This window comes from Silene latifolia, chromosome Y (genome assembly GCF_048544455.1).
Source record: "Silene latifolia isolate original U9 population chromosome Y, ASM4854445v1, whole genome shotgun sequence".
NCBI lineage: Eukaryota > Viridiplantae > Streptophyta > Magnoliopsida > Caryophyllales > Caryophyllaceae > Silene > Silene latifolia.
In genome coordinates, this window is record NC_133538.1 from 185,675,670 (window position 1) to 185,692,709 (window position 17,040).

Genomic DNA, 17,040 nt, shown 5'->3' on the forward strand with positions numbered 1-17,040 from the left:
AATGTGAGCACTAAGTTGAGCACCCAATTGAGTAACGGAGTCCACTTCGTACTTTCCTCCTCTAGTAGCCTTGCGAGGTCTACTATATTGTGAATTATGGACCGCCATTTCCTCAATCTTGTTCCATGTTTGATTGTCATCAACTTCGTCGAACATTCCATTTGATCCCATATTGAGAATGTTCCTTGAATCTTCATATAAACCATTCCAAAATTGTTGCACTAAAAACCATTCGCTAAGTCCATGGTGAGGACATGAGCGACAAATACCTTTGAACCGCTCCCAAGCTTCATACAAAGATTCTTCATCCCTTTGCTTAAAACCCGTAATTTGAGCTCTTAGCATGTTAGTCTTTTCCGGTGGGTAGAATTTTTTGTAGAAGGCTAGAGCTAACTTCTTCCAAGAATCTATTCCAAGGGTGGCCTTATCAAGGCCCTTCAACCATTGCTTTGCGGTGCCGATTAACGAAAAAGGAAATAAGACCCATCTTATTTGGTCTTGAGTCACGCCCGTTTGAGAGATAGCTTCACAATAATCGTAAAAGGTTTCCATATGAGAATGAGGGTCCTCACTAGGCATTCCTCCGAATTGGCTCCTCTCAACTAGTTGGATGAAGGCGGACTTGGCAATAAAATTACCGGTGAGATGTTGCGGTGTAGGAGTACCATTTGGTAGATCCTCCTCGGTGGGTATAGAGTGTGACGAGAATTTAGGCATTGTAGGTGGATTTTGTGTGGTATTGTTTAATGGGTTTTCTTCTCCTTCTATTGCGAAAGGATTGACAAACTCACTAGTGGGTTGAACAACTTCACCAACACCTCCCAAATTCCTCCTAACAAGTCTCCTATTATTCGTCAAGGTTCTTTCGATTTCACGGTCAAAAGGTAACAAATCTCTTTGTAACCTTCTAGATATGCAAAATATCAAACAACTCGAAAACAATTAGAACAAACCTTGAGGAGTTTTACTTCCCCAAGGTGAAAAAGACACAACTAAAAACAGTAAAAGAAATCTTAAATCAATTAAACACCGTCCCCGGCAACGGCGCCATTTTTCATCGAGGCCATTTCGTGTTCACAATTAAGCATATGTGGTCGTTGGTCAATGGTCGATACAAAACACAATTTATACTCCACAAACAACTCTACAATTAGTAAAGAGGCAAGTAAAGGTCGGATCCCAAGGGACGGGTATTGAAATGAGAATTCTATTGTAACTAGTAGTGTCTAGGGGTGTCACAAATTGGGTTGATGTAGAAGGTTACTAAACTAAAATAACAATGAAAATAAACTAGCAAGATGAATAAAATAAGGGGTGTAAACAATTGATTAAAAGCACTAGGGTGTCATGGGTTCATAGGGGAATCATGGGATATGATCATACAAACATGTTCTCAAATTATAAGCAAGCAATTATTGTTGTGATGGATTGAGTTGGGTTATATCTTACAATCCTAGGAAAGTTTTGGGTCCCGGAGCCGAATCGATTAGATTGTACAACACCTACAAGTCGACTTAATCTTTCCTACTCAACACATGCATGGTCTAACAAGACTCGAGTTGGGTTATGTCTTACAAGTCAAGTTGAAAGGATAGAAGATGATAGTAAATGCAAGGATTCATAGGCTTAGCATTTCATCAAATATAACATGTGCATGTATTAAGATCAAAACAAGCAAGCAAATAAGATATGAAAGCATATTGATTTAAGCATGAATCATCCCCATGATAGTTTCCCTTAATCACCCATTAAACCCTAGCTAAGAGACTACTCACTCATTATCATATTGATCATGCTAGAAAGGTTGTCAATCATACTAACATAATGAAACATGATGAATAAATGAAAGTAATTAACAATAATTAAAAAGGGATTAAGAGATTATACCTACTAATGATTCCAATAATAAAGCAAGAATAATAGAAGTACTTGAATCCTAGATTGAGAGGTTGTCAATCTCCCAAAATAACCCAAATAATCTTCAATTACCCAAAATAAAGGAAGAACAAGAGAGAGATTAAAGAACTAAAACTTGGATTAAAACTTGATTAATACTTGATTACAATATTAAAGAGAGATTTGATTGATATTAACTACACTAATTATTGATAAGAAGAACATGCTCCTCTAATTAGCCTAATGGGGTATTTATAGTGAAAATTAGGGAGGATGCATTAGGGTTAACTAAGGGCTAAACTAGTAATTACACTTTTTAAGTTGAGCAAGGAAAAGCCGGTATTTTCTGAGAGAAGGGCTTCTCTTTTCGTAGCTTGAAGAATGAAAAAACGTCATCTTGAAATCCGTGCGAATTGGAGTCGGGACGCCGGATCTGGTGAGGAATCCGAGCGGATTCAAGAGAGGGACGCTCGGATTGTCTTTGGGGAATCCGAGCGGATTCAGGTGGGGACGCTCGGATTGGGCTGGACGGACGGGCGGATTTGGTACAATCCGTTCGGATTGTTGGTCGCCTTCAATTCTTCTTCTTTTTCTTCATAAATTCCTTGGGGATTTCTCTGGGACTCAAGGATCCTTTTCTCAACATTGTTCTTCTACTATGATATGTACAAAGGCCTTCTAGTCTTGTCTCTCCTTGATGCTTGGTCATTGAATACAATCAATTTAGCCTCGTTTTGCCATGAAAATGCAAGATTCTTACTCCTTTCCTACCAAGGGATCAAAATCTCAAAGAATATGCAAAACAAAGAACTAAAGATAAGAAATGACCCAAATAGGCACTAAAAAGCATGGAAACAATGGTAATTCGGGGGCTAAATATGCGCCAATTATGGTCACATCAATTCCTTAGGCTGTAGCCTTCTATGACCCCATACCCTATAAGAAACACCGCCAGGGACATAGGCGTCTATAGTTTCAACACCAACAATCCCCTCCAACTCCTTAATTAATTCAGAAGTCAATCTATCATATGTTGCATAAGTTTCATCGTCTCGAAGCGCTAGTGTGGAAATGTAATGGTTCCTTATAGTTACCTCCAACGACTTCTTCGCACGAGCTGAGGCTTCCGGATTATAGTACCCAGTTTTGATTGTCTCGTATTCTCTAACCAAGTCCTTTCGCCATCGATCAAGTATATACTTCTCCGGGATCAACTTCACATATTCGATAACCATGCATCTAATAATATGTCGACACAGTATACCCTTGAACTCAAATAACTTACATGAGCACTTGAGCAGTCCCACACTTCTGTCAATATCAACCCAATATTTTTTACACTTACCAAATGGCGCCACTTTTTTATCTTCAACGTTAAATGTCACACTATGCCCAAGTCTTCTCGGCGGATCAGCGTTCGTATAAATTAACCCAATTACCTCGTCACGTACCAACTTATATATCTTCTTAGTATACAATTTATGGAAAACCTGCTCAACAAGTAAGTTGCACTCAATCTTATACGGTTTCTCTGTGCAATCGTCATTGTTCGCGGTCTCCTCCTCCACTTTCAATTTCAAGGCTTCCTCAATTTTTCGGGCAACCGACTTAAAGTAGTCCTCCCATTGACATAAGTTTTGAAAAACCGGTTTTGTTGCTCACTCCTCTGCGTCGACGACATCCCAAAGACAAAATATCCCACGCCAATATGCGGGGACCCAACTCTCCTCGATCAAATACGACTCCGTCACCCACGAACATTTTTCAATACCATATTTACGAACCATTTCCTTCCATGCTATCTCAAAATCATGCACCTCCAAACTGTCGTGAACTGCTAAATTAAGGTCACTTGAGATATCGTTCCAAAGTGGATGTTTTCCCATTTTTACCAAAGCATTTTTCAATATGTGCAAAGGCGAGCCGTGGTGAGTGTTTGGGAAGATTTTTTTAATTGCATTACCAATTGCTCTTTCCTGGTCTGTCAATATAACGGATGGAGCTTTACCCATGCATTCTAAAAACTTGGCAAAAACCCACTCAAAACTTTCTTCATAATCACGCGTAACCAAAGCACAAGCAAAAGCAATTGAATTCCCATGTTGATTCACCCCTATGAAAGGGGAAAAAGGCATGCGATACCTGTAACACCATGCTTTACTCTATCAGATTAATGATATACTACAAAACTTATACTTACATAACCAAACAAATAAAATCGATGAATCGAATAATTTCTATAGTACAATTAAATTGGTAATTTTAATTTAAATTTTATGAATTCTTGAAGCACGGTAAAACACTCCTACTCTTACATAACAAAACAAACAAATACGATTAATCAAAATAACATTTTAACACAGATAAATTGAGATATAACGCCTTACATATTCGTCAAGAAAGTTGTATCGTACGACACAACGTCTCCATACGATTTAAACATAGCTCGAACGTGAATCACACCAAAAACATTCATTGGAGCCCCAAAATCATCGAGCTCAATTGCATAGAAATAATTAGGATCCTCCTCTTTCATCTTCTCAAAATATGCCTTCAATTCTTCAGCATCGCCATCTATGACGCTACGTCTTCGTTCTTGATTGATGGCGTTTCGACTATCACTAAACTTAAAGCCAAGGTTCTCATGACCTCCCCCCTCCAAGACCAACGACTTGTAATTATTTAATATTGAAATACCAGCAGCATCATTGATCATCATCCTCTTTTTGAAGTAGTCATTTATATGTCTAAACCCAACAAATAACCGGCTTTTCTTAGGATCCATCTCATGGTTGTGCTCTAAATGGCATTGCGTTATCTTCACTACATCTTCATCGTCGAAATAACGGGACTCAATGTAAGCATTGTAGGCATCCTTGGTTTTAGCAGCATGACCACAACAAAGCCTTAATCTTTCATACATATGATACCGCGGTTCATTCTTAAAGGAACCTTTTTTTTGAAACACCGTCTTCCTTGTACTTTTTAAAGAGTTTATTACTGCGAATGTACCATGAAAACCCCTTCTTATATGCGTATGAATGGGCGAAAGTCATGAGTTCTTGAGATGACTTGTAAGCCAAACCTACAACAGGTTCAACAATGTTGTCGTTCTCGGACAGATAGAAGACGGTGTCATCATCATCCACTGGACCGTCGCCATACAACTCGACATACTCTTTCATTAAATCAACATCGCCATTATATTCTGCTTCATCGTTGCCTTTTGTTTCTGCTGCTCGTGAACATTCACCTTCTTCATACAAGTTATTGAGATCAAAATCAAGCGCCATTTAATCAAATGTTGAACGAGTATTTTTTTTTTTTTTTGGTGTAGATGTTGAACGAGTATTAAAAAATAAGGTTTCCAAAATTTTAATCATTTGTATTTTTTTGTTCTAGTATAAGTTATTGTATTTAAGTAATGAAAATAATAAGAGAGATAAAGTGTCAATTAAAAAGATTAGATTAAAAATAAGTGTTGTTAATTATAAAGATTAGATTAAAAATAAGTGTTGTTAATTATAAAGATTAGATTAAAATAAGTGTTGTTAATTATGGAGATTAGATTAAAATAAGTGTTAATTAATCTTGGGGTTATTCCCAATACTACTCCCGCCAAAACCCAAATAATCCCTCCCATTTTTCCCTCCAACTTCCCTCCAAACAAAAAAAGAATCTTTGACTCACCTTTACACGTGGCGAGCGCTGATTGGCCCGTGTACCAAGGCCTTGTACACGCCGTGTACTCCTAACATCTTTGGATTTTACCTCATCGTAGTCAGGTTTATTAATTTAACAATAGTTCATTGTTTTTTCCTGAATTCTTTGATAATGATTCTGATGATTTTAGGTACATTTTCCGTTACTTCAAATTCAAATTCATATCATTTTATTAATTCTACAGTGTTATTTCAATTTTAATGTGTATAATTTCAGATGTTAGTGTGTGTAACTTTAATTATATAATGTGTAACTTCACTTGTTAAAGTGTGTAACTTCAATTATATGCGGAATATAGGAAGATAAAAGCTTTTTGTTTGGCATGTATATGTTGCAGGATTATAATACAACAATCTATATATATATATATATATATATATATATATATATATATATATATATATATATATATATATATATATATGTATATGTATGTATATATCTATAGATTTAGGATCCGGTGAGAACGATCACTCGGTGAGAACGGTGAGAACGCACTATATACATTAGAATATATATACAAGATATACTTTTTTTTTTTACCAAAACTTAGATACGCTTTTGACTATCGTAGGTACATTGATTCTATATACACTTTTTAATAACGTAGATACTTTTTTTTTTTTTTACCAAATCTCAGATACGCTTTTGACTATTGTAGGTACACTTTTCCCTAGAATTCTATATACACCTTTTTAATAATGTAGATACTTTTTTTTTTTTTTTTTTTTTTATTTAACAAAATCTTAGGTACACTAAAACATATCATAGATACATTTTTTCCCAAATATAATACCAAAACCAAGCCAGCTAGATACACAAATGAGTATACTAGATACATGAATATGTAATCTAGATACGTATATACTGAGAGTAGTCGTATACACAAACGACAACTCAAATTTCAAAATCCAATAAAAAACCCCCAAATTGCAAACCCTAATTTTCAAACAACCACATCATCACCCTAACTACCACCACCAACCGGCGACCATAAACCCACATCATCACCCTAACTACCACCATCAATTCACCACCGTAATGTCGTCACCATTACCAGCGACATCATCATATTACCTGCATTTTCTTTCAATCTATTGCCGTCTATCGTCGACTTGTCCCGCGCCGGTAGATTAGAACTCGTCGGCGAATTCTATCCCATGTAACGCCGTCAGGTAGGTCGAGCAGGCGAAAGTCGAAATAAGAGAAAGGAGACTCCAGATCTGGTGTTCGCAAATCGGAAATGTATGGGATTGGTGGTGTTTAATGGTGTCACCGGATGTTCGACTATGGTGGTTGTTGTCGACTGCCATCGCAAATCAGAAATGTAGGGCCTTGTTAGTGGTCGAAGTCGACTGTCGTTGCCGTCAGCAAGGAAATCGCGCCGGCATCAAGGAAGTCAGCGGCAGTTTGTCGGAGTTGTTGGTGATTGTTGACGGGGACGGCGACAAGTGGCAGTTGGCGACGGCAGGGTGGTTGGTGGTGATGGGGGAATTTGAAGGGTGGTTGGAGTTTAATGAGGGATGTGATCATTGGGAGAGATGAAGTTTGGTTGTGACTTGTGAGGAATAATGACGCGCGTGATGTTTGTTTATAAAGTCGTTCTCACCGTTCTCACCGAATGGTCGTTCTCACCGGATCTCACCTCTATATCTATATATGTATATATAGAGGCAAGATCCGGTGAGTCCACCTATATATTTGAGTCCATGAGTCTATAAAACAATATCATGCACTATACAAAACAATATCACGAATTTTTTTTTTTGGAAATTTTTTTTTTCAAATTTTTTTTTTCAAAATTTTTTTTTCGAAATTTTTTTTTTCAATTTTTTTTTCCGAAAAAGTTTTTTTTTTTAAGCTGTGATATTATTTAGTATAACGTGTGATATTGTATTACAAAATAATATTACGATTTTTTTTTCAAATTTTTTTTTCCGAAAAAGTTTTTTTTTTTTTTTTTTTTAAAAAAAAAAATTAATGTATGCTGTGATATTGTTTAGTATAACGTGTGATATTGTATTACAAAACAATATCACGATTTTTTTTTCGAATTTTTTTTCAAAAACTTTTTTTTTTCAGTTGTAATATTGTTTAGTATAATGTGTGAAACTGTAAGCTGTGATATTGTGTAGTATAACGTGTGATATTGTATCATGGACTCACGGACTCAAAAAGATAGGGTGAACTCATGTGATTCTAATGTCTTTGTATATATATATATATATATATATATATATATATATATATATATATATATATATATATATATATATATATATATATATATATATGTAGAAAGAGCATCAGTGAGTCCAACATCTTAAATGAGTCCGTCCTATTAATATAGACCATGGGATATAATAAGATTGACGCACCAGATCACGCCACGTCACCCCTCTAATCTCACAGATTACCCCCAATTCCCGAAACCTTCCCCTTCTTTATTTCTTCATTGCAGTTTCTCTTTCCTCTCGCAAGTAGTTCTCTAACTACATCCCCCAAATCAAAGAAAAAAAACCCTAAAAATCTCAAAATTGAATGTGTAAATTGACGATAACATTAGTTCTCCTTAATATAATTAAAAACTTACATCGATTTCGGCCACAAATTTGAATCTATGTTCGATGAAATTACGCTTTAAATGATCGACACTCTCGAATTTGATGATAAAGAATCGTTTGCCTGATAACAAATTGAATGATTAAAGGTTAGTGTTAATCTTCATTTTCTATTTCATTCAATAGATCGAAGTCGTCTTTTTTGTTGTTGTTGTGAAGTCTAATAGACTTGCGATATTGATTGTTTTTTATTCATGTTTATTCCTTATTAAGCTTTATGAGTGTTAATGTTCTTAATTTTGACTGATTGTGTTGAATATATCGTTTGATTGCATTGAATACTGACTTTACATAACTAACGTGATCTTGAATAACTATTATGAGTACTTTGAAGCACCTTGATTGGTGTTAGTGTGTTACTTATGTTAAAATTCATATTGGTGTTATATATGTTCATACTATTACCGTCGATTGCTCATATTGTTACTATAGATTGCATTTGTTCATAGTGTGTTGCAAAAATTAGGGTTATGAGATGGTGAAATTGAGTAACAATGTTCATTTCGTAGTATTTGGTGAAATTGAGTAACAATGTTCATGTTGTTATCCGATAGTGTTATAACATCTTTTCGATCATAGTATTTGCTGAAAAATTTTAGGTTACCGTCAATAGTTCATCTTTTGTAACTATTTGTGATTTTATTATTTGATAGACTTGTTTTCGTGAAAATTGGGAGTAAAACTAACACGATTAAATTATATTTTATGTTCTTATTACTGTAACATTGTTATTGTAACATTAAAATGTTACTGTAACATTAATATTGTACTAGAAGCGATATGATAGCAAATTTTAGTTAGTTGATGCAGCAGATTATTTTGGACACTCATTTTGGACAAGTTTAGTGTATAATATCATGTTTTTATCAATTGTTGTAACCTGAGTCCTTCATAGTACTATTTACTCAAAAGCCTATTTGCTCAATTGGTAGAGCATTGTATAATTGTACAAATGGTGTGAGTTCGAATCCCACATAGGCTGTCTATGTTTCATAACTGCCTAACTGGTGTGTAGTCTTATGTTTTTTGAAAACATATATTATGGCTATTTTCAACAGAGTAATCAATTAGGAAAACACAGTTGCATCATTATTGTAACAAAGTTATGTTTTATTGTAACAGTTACGCCATAGAGTTGCGGCGTATTGTAACAGTTAGTGTTACCCATAACTATAACAGAGTTACGCCGTATTGTAACAGTTACGCCATAATTATAGTAACATCACACCATTATTGTAGTAACACAAGTACATTGTTATGTATTAACATGCCTTTTGTGGTTGAAATGAATTCAAGTAGAAACTTTAACATTGTTTCCGTGTTACTTTCATGAATCAATTATGTTACAGTAACTCAATTACTGTACCAGCATAACTGTAATGCTGTTACAATAACTTTGATACTCTAATATTTACCTTTACATTTTAGAATTACTTTATACACCGTGTTATATAGTAAATGAACTAGATAGTTATTACTCTAACCTTGTTCTAATGTTACTTTAATGAATAAATGTTGTTGTTACAGTTGTGTTACTGTAACATTGATCTCCCCTTGATGAAATAAAGGAAAAAAAGATGTTACAGTAATAATATGTAATACTATGTTACCCTATGAATCAATGATGTTACAGTAACATTATCACAATAAAGTAGCAGGATGAGGATAGTCGTATAAGTGTTATCGCAATGAACTAGATGATGTTTCTCTTAACATTGTCCCATGTTGCTTTAATAAATCATTGATGTAATAGTAGAACTGTTAACTATAATAATAATCACCCTTGCTTCTGAAAAAAGAAATACATGAAATAAAGTCGTTATTGTATTACAAACAAAACATTTAAAAAATCGTAAACTCCATTATTGAGCAGCACCAACATTTGAATACTCATTAGCATACTCCGTATTTGAACCTCTTTGTAGCGTCGATGTAAAACTTAGAATGATCCACAATAACCTGCTTATGAAAAAAGAAAAGTTCACTCGAAAGGGTTTTTAGGTCTTGATCATTAACATATGATGATTGATGATTATAAGCCTCATCGAATTCATCAAACACTATGGCCCCTCCTTCAATGTAAATCTGAAATATAGACTCTCAGCCAATCCTTGAATCGTCATTGAGCTTAATGATGAATAACTCATTCCTCGCTTCCCCCAGGTTGTGAGACAAAACAAGTGGAGGATGTGGTTGAACATGATTTAGCTGTTTTACAATCGACTTACAATGGATGTTATTCACGCAATTGGAGCTAGGAGAAAATGCAAACTAATGAATATAATGCATAAAGAAACAATAGGGAAAGAAAACATGAAACGCATTGACAATGACTAATATATTACATATTGATATTGTAATAAAAGGCTCGTCTATATAGTAAATTGTTACTGTAATAAAAGACTCATGTTACTATGACACTATTACTATAAGCAATAAAATCAACACTGTGTTTTGGCGGAGGTCTAATATTATTATAACAATGCGGCAATAAACATCAACATCGTACAACATCAATGTAATAAACATAAAGTCTCAAATTATTAGGCGTCTCATCCAAATCCATGAATAACTTACCTATTGGCTACCTTTTAAAATGGTGAAACTCAACATCAACCAAAGCTATGAAAAATAGCTATAATTAACTCCTATAGTACAAGTTCATCCGCACACTCATAAGACAGAATTAAGATACCTTCTATTCATGCCTTGACGGGCTTCAATCATATTTTTTGCGTAGGCATCATATACATAATTATTGTATAATTGTTACTTTAATGAGTAAATGATGTTACAATAACACTTAGTACTTTCAATATGAGAAAAATTAATCTTTACCATTGCATTTCAGAACTACATTATACACCGTCTTATATAATAAACGAACTAAATAATTATTATTGTAACATTGTTGTCATTTTACCTTAATGAGTCAATATTTTTACAGTATCACTATTACAGTAATATTGATCTATCTTTGATGAATTAAATAATGAAACATAGATGTTACAATAACACTGTGTTACTCTAATGAATGACTGGTGTTACTGTAACACTATTACTGAAGCATGGCAGAATAAGGACTGGTTGTATAAGAATTAAGAGGAACGCATAAAGTTCTCCAATAAACTAAAACAACAAAGCGGTGTTGACCATACAATAAGCAACATTAGACTATACGGTCTGTTTCAAAAGTTGAAATACAATCTTAAATAACTAGATAGGCCTATCATCCACTTTTTGAACAAAAGATTATTTAGAGAGAGATTGAGGGAAGAAATTTGAATAATATTGTCTTCTTCGCGCCTATCTTCTTGATGAATTTTAAACGAACAATATGCACGAGTCTCTATTTTTCTTCCTTTTTTTCTTGCACTTGTATGTACCGTCTCTTTGCACAACTAGGTTTTTTTGTCTGTACCATCGCTTTACACAACTCAACTTTTTTATTGGCTGATTTGTCAAACCTGAATATTCCATGAAGTAATAATGTTACAGTGATAATGTTACAGTAATAATGTTACAGTAATAATATTACAGTCCGCAATGAAATCCGCAACGAACTTGATGAACATGTAAGTAACAGCGCTAAAACTAGTTTAAAAAAATGACACATCAAACAAAACGCAAACAATCAGTAGCATGATTCAAATTCAATATCATAAAGAATGTGCGTATTGTAAACACATTCTAGAGGTTTCAAATTTAATGAAACAAAATCAGGACAATCAGAACTAGCAGAAGTTATATAAAATCACAAAAATTAGAAGTTTCTAGTGTCCAGTAATCGTCATTGAAAACGCGATCCCTGAAAAATTTATACACATAGTTAAAACGCATTCAAAGAACCTCAAAAGTAAAATCAGTAGTAAAATTATTTGTACGCATGTTGTTCTCAGTATCATGCATAACAATACAAGTAATGAAAATAAAATACGAGAAACAAAAAGCATCATCGAAACTCTTAGTTGAACATCTATTAAATAAATTCGAAATTCAATAACAAAATCGAATTGTTGTAGTTCAATAAGAAATTTGAAAACAACTAGAAGGTTTAGGAGTAACCTGGAAATCAATTGAAGATTGCGATTTCAATTAGATGACCTGAAATTGGAGTTTGATTAAGTTCTTTAAATTGATTAAACTGATTCAATCATGAGTTGATATGATTCTGAATTGCTTGAATTGATTGAAATAGTAGATCGTGAATTGCTTAAATTGATAAAGTTGACGAAAGTAATATTGGAATTGAACAAGAATTGTAGAAAAGTGGAAACCTAGAATTTGGGGATCTGTAGAAGAACATGGTTTAGAGAGAGATGGACGGAAGAGAGAGAAATTAATATTAGGTTATGACGCTGTTAGATTAGAATTGTATGTTTATATAGTATGAGTTAGGATTAATCTCAGCCATTCATTTGAGTAAAATCGAATGGTGGAGAATCGCGGGACGGACTCACCTAAGATACCTAGACTCATCTCGATGCGGTTTTATATATATATATATATATATATATATATATATATATATATATATATATATATATATATATATATATATATATATATATATATATATATATATAGGCGGGATCTCGTGAGTTTGGTTCTTATGGTGAGTTGTGAGTTTGTGTGCTTTAAAATCTAGACCACTAGATTAAGGTAAACCAACGGCTGGGATCAAAACTAAAAAATAAATAAAAAGAGTATGTTCTTCCAAAACCAAACACGGATACTTGTGCATCTCAGTTTCTTCAACTTTCATTTTCCTCTTCAACAATGGCGTGCAATTTATTATCAATTGAAATTGCAGTTGACATTAAAGAAACAATCACCAAATTTCCCAAACAATCACACGGCTCTCTCACCACCACAAAGCGGCGAGGAGAGAGATAATCGCCGCCGTAAACAATCACACCGCAATCAATCAACTCATTGTTTTAATGGCGATTATATACGCCTTAGTAGCTCGAGGAACTATTATTCTCTCCGTATTCTGCGCCGTAACCAATAATATCGGACGCCGAAACTGTATTCGCCAAAATTAAATTTTCATTTAATTTTTTCACGATAAACTGAACCGGACGCCGAAACTGGATTCGCCGGAGAACGCATATGCGGCGACGGAGAATTTACGCGGAAACCTCGGCGGCGGAGGATAGCGAGGAGTGATAAATCGACTGCGGCAGCAGCGACGGTGTTGAGGTTTTGTGAGGTTGTGGTTTGTTTGGTTTCGTTTTCGGTTATGGCGGCGGATAAGCGTCGTGGCTGGACTGTTGATTCTTTTGATCGTTATATTGAGTTCAGGTCTTTGTTTACAACAATTTTTCATGTGTTGATTGATTAATTGATTGATTGATGATTTAGGTTGTCGAAATTTAGTGATATGATTTTGCTGTGATTGAATTTTAGGTAAATGTTAGGTTAATAATGTTGTTGTTGTTGATAATTATGTTGTTGTTGAAGATTATTGGATTATTTAGTGCCTTGATTCTTTTTAGTTGTTTAGTAATGATTTAGTTGAATGCGTTTTGTTGATTACTAGCTTTTCGATGTAATTTCCGACCCGATTTTCATCATAGATCAGCTGAAAACAGGTTGTATATGTTGTTAACATAGTGTGTGACTGTGTGGTTGCATAGGTATGGCACCCTAGTGAGTAGTGACTCTACCCTGTCTTGTGTACTACTCGAGCCTTGAGGCAAGTACTGAAGCAGTCTTGTGTTTGTGCGAATTGTTGAACGAATAAAACTCCACAGAAATCAAATTTTCTAGGAAAGCATCAGAAGAAAAGACCAAGTTTTCATTGTAACTTACAAGTTACAACGATTTTGGGGTGATGTGCAAGTCGGGTTGATTTTACACCCAAGTTCCAAATTTGCTAGGAAAGCATCAGATGATTTTACACCCAAGTTCCAAATCCTGGCTCCATTCCTCGACCTAAGACCAAGGATGTATGCTTCTGAGTTTTTGCTTTCGGCTTTTTTTATGATTTCGGTTGATAAATGAAATGTGCGCAGTTGGCAAAATTTTAGAGCATTTGTTTATTGTTTTTCGATTGTTCAAGTCGGGTTGTAGTTGTTCTAGCATGGATTAAATGTCACTTGATATAATTAATATTAATTAATGCTATGTGAAATAGTTGCAAACTCAATTTGTTTGGTTCTATGTTGGGTTTCAGACAGAATTGGTGCAAATTTTGGGTAGAGCGGTGATGGTTAATTCAAGAATTGGTGCAAATTTTCGGTTTCGGTGACTCAAAGAGTATATATGTTGTAACAATTTAGAATAATAGTAGAATAACACCACAATAATAATGGAGTAACAACACGTATAAGGAAAAAAAGGTAACAAAAAGAGAATTTTTTTTTAAAAAATAACAATAACACAACAATAATAGCAGAATAACAGCACAATAACACTGGAGTAACAACACGTAAAGAAAAAAAAAGGTAACAAAATGAGAATTTTTTTTAAAAAAATAACAATAATACTACAATAGTAGTAGAAGAACTGCACAATAACACTGGAGTAACATCACGTAAAGAAAAAAAGGTAACAAAATGAGATTTTTTTAAAAAAATAACAATAGCACTACAATAATAGCAGAATCACAATAACAACAGAATAACAGCACAATAACATGTGGTAAAAAAAGAGTAAAAAAATAACAGTAGTAAAAAAAATCAAAGTGACACCAGAATAACATTACAATAACACCAGAATAACAATACCACCAGAATAACAGCACAATAACACGTGGTAAAAAAAAAGTAAAAAAATCAAAATATTAAAAAAAATCAAAGTGACACCGGATTAACATCACAATAACACCAGAATAACAGCACAATAACATACGGTAAAAAAACAGTAAAAAAATGAAAGTAGTAAGAAAAAATCAAAGTAGTAAAAAAAATCAAAGTGACATCGGAATAACATCACAATAACAACAGAATAACAGTAGAATAACAGCACAATAACATGTAGTAAAAAAAAAGAAAAAAAAAATCAAAGTCGTAAAAAAAATCAAAGTGACAGCAGAATAACATCACAATAACAGCGAAATAACAATAACAGCATAATAACAGCACAATAACATGTGGTAAAAAAAAAGAAAAAAAAATCAAAGTCGTAAAAAAAATCAAAGTAAAAAAAAGCACAATAATAGCATAATAACACGAGGTAAAAAAAATAAGAGTAAAAAAATTTCAAGTAAAAAAATCTGGTACAAAAAGAAAAAGAAAAAAGGTAACATAATGAGAAAGTTAGAGAAAAACATAAAAGAAAAAAAAAATCAAAGTTGTAAAAAAAAGCATAATAACACGAGGTAAAAAAAGAGATAAAAAAAATTAAAGTAAAAAAAAAAAGTAGCACTAGAAAAAAGATAAAATAAGTGAATGACAGTGATTTTATATGACATGTAAGATTAGATTTTGGCCATTCATCTCTAATATAATCTAGTAGCTGAGATTTCCAAACACAAATTCACGACTCAACATAAGAAACAAAACTCACAAGAACAAGAAGCTAACTCTCTCTCTCTATATATATATGTTATAACAGAAGCAAGAAAGAACTAATAAAAGAACAATAAAGAGACAAACGCACAGATTTACGTGGTTCACTAACGGTGTGTTAGCTACGTCCATGAAGCAAAAGGGGAGAGTTTTATTGATATGTGAGGAGTTTTGATTCTGATTCAGACGGTATAATCAGTAGGTAAAGCTTAGAGAGTTTATATAATACTTCTACAGACCTAATCTGAGAATGATATTGATTAACGAAACAAAGACAAACCCAACAATATATATATAAAGAAAGAGTCAAGAACCGGTAAGAACGACCATTCAGTGAGAACGGTGAGAACAAGCTACCTAACTAAATTATTAAAGACGATAAATAACTAGCTTACCCTCTGCAGTACTCCTGTAAAGTCATTTTCACAAAAATTCCCAAACAAACCCATCCCCATAAACATAAAACGCATCTCGTACGATGTGGTTACCAACAATTAATTATGTAATTAAAATAATTAATTAAATCGCACCTCAAATCACCAAAATCAATCAAATTCAATTCCCATTCCATGTCGAAGCTGACATCAAAATCAAAGTTATTGAACCATCAAGGCGGCCAGCAGTTTCTTTAGATTCAAGGTTGCTGACATCGATGTGGGCCTCGACGTGGTGGCGGAAACGATTTCGATGGAGATTCATCCCGGTTTTACGAAGATCGTTGTTGAATCCAGCTCGATTTCCGATTTGAACTCTTGTTAGCCTAATTTCGATCGAAACCCAAAGTTTTTTATTTTTCGGACAATTAATCCATTAAAATGCAAAAACTAATGTTACTAGGTATGAAATAACTTCTGGAAGTTTCGCTAATCTTAAGCTTACCGCCGATTCCTCATCAAAATTTCGTAATTAATTTTATTAACCTCTGGAGTTTAGCTTGAATTTGTTTTCATGAAGCCTGGTAGTTATCAAGAATGCGGCAAGTCTGTTGTTCTTTTATCAATTTTCGTGTATTTTAATCGAGATTTAGTATTTCTAAAAGCAATTGGTCTTCCTTGTGACGGGTTACCATTTGTGGCGGATATTTTGTGAGTTAAAATGATAACAAAATGGGTTAGTGGAGAAAGGGGACCACATGAATAGTGTTGCAGAGAGAGAAAAAGTGGGTACTTTGTGAGGTAAAATGGTATCCGTCGTCACTCAAGAGTGACGGATATGTGCCGTCACAAATAAGAATTTGTATTCTAAAAGAGTGTTCGTAACATTGTGTTCCCTAGTTGGTAAAT

General features: G+C 33.9%; 1 protein-coding gene, 1 long non-coding RNA gene and 1 other non-coding gene across 3 annotated transcripts; 1 reads left to right on the forward strand and 2 right to left on the reverse strand.

Moving 5' to 3' along the window:
- The first annotated feature begins 238 nt into the window (after positions 1-238).
- Positions 239-345, forward strand: LOC141636975 (small nucleolar RNA R71). Its single transcript, XR_012541540.1, has one exon. It is a non-coding gene; the product is annotated as a small nucleolar RNA R71 (small nucleolar RNA).
- Positions 346-2,789: 2,444 nt separating this feature from the next.
- LOC141629608 (protein FAR1-RELATED SEQUENCE 5-like) lies at positions 2,790-4,819 on the reverse strand. The gene is made up of 3 exons (XM_074442583.1): positions 4,284-4,819; positions 3,681-4,038; positions 2,790-3,386 (listed from the first exon to the last, which is right to left on the reverse strand). The coding sequence occupies exons 1-3, from the start codon at positions 4,817-4,819 to the stop codon at positions 2,790-2,792; spliced, it is 1,491 nt and encodes a 496-aa protein (XP_074298684.1).
- Positions 4,820-11,309: 6,490 nt separating this feature from the next.
- LOC141626513 (uncharacterized) lies at positions 11,310-16,715 on the reverse strand. The gene is made up of 2 exons (XR_012536093.1): positions 16,288-16,715; positions 11,310-11,707 (listed from the first exon to the last, which is right to left on the reverse strand). It is a non-coding gene; the product is annotated as an uncharacterized LOC141626513 (long non-coding RNA).
- Between the last annotated feature and the right edge of the window lie 325 nt (positions 16,716-17,040).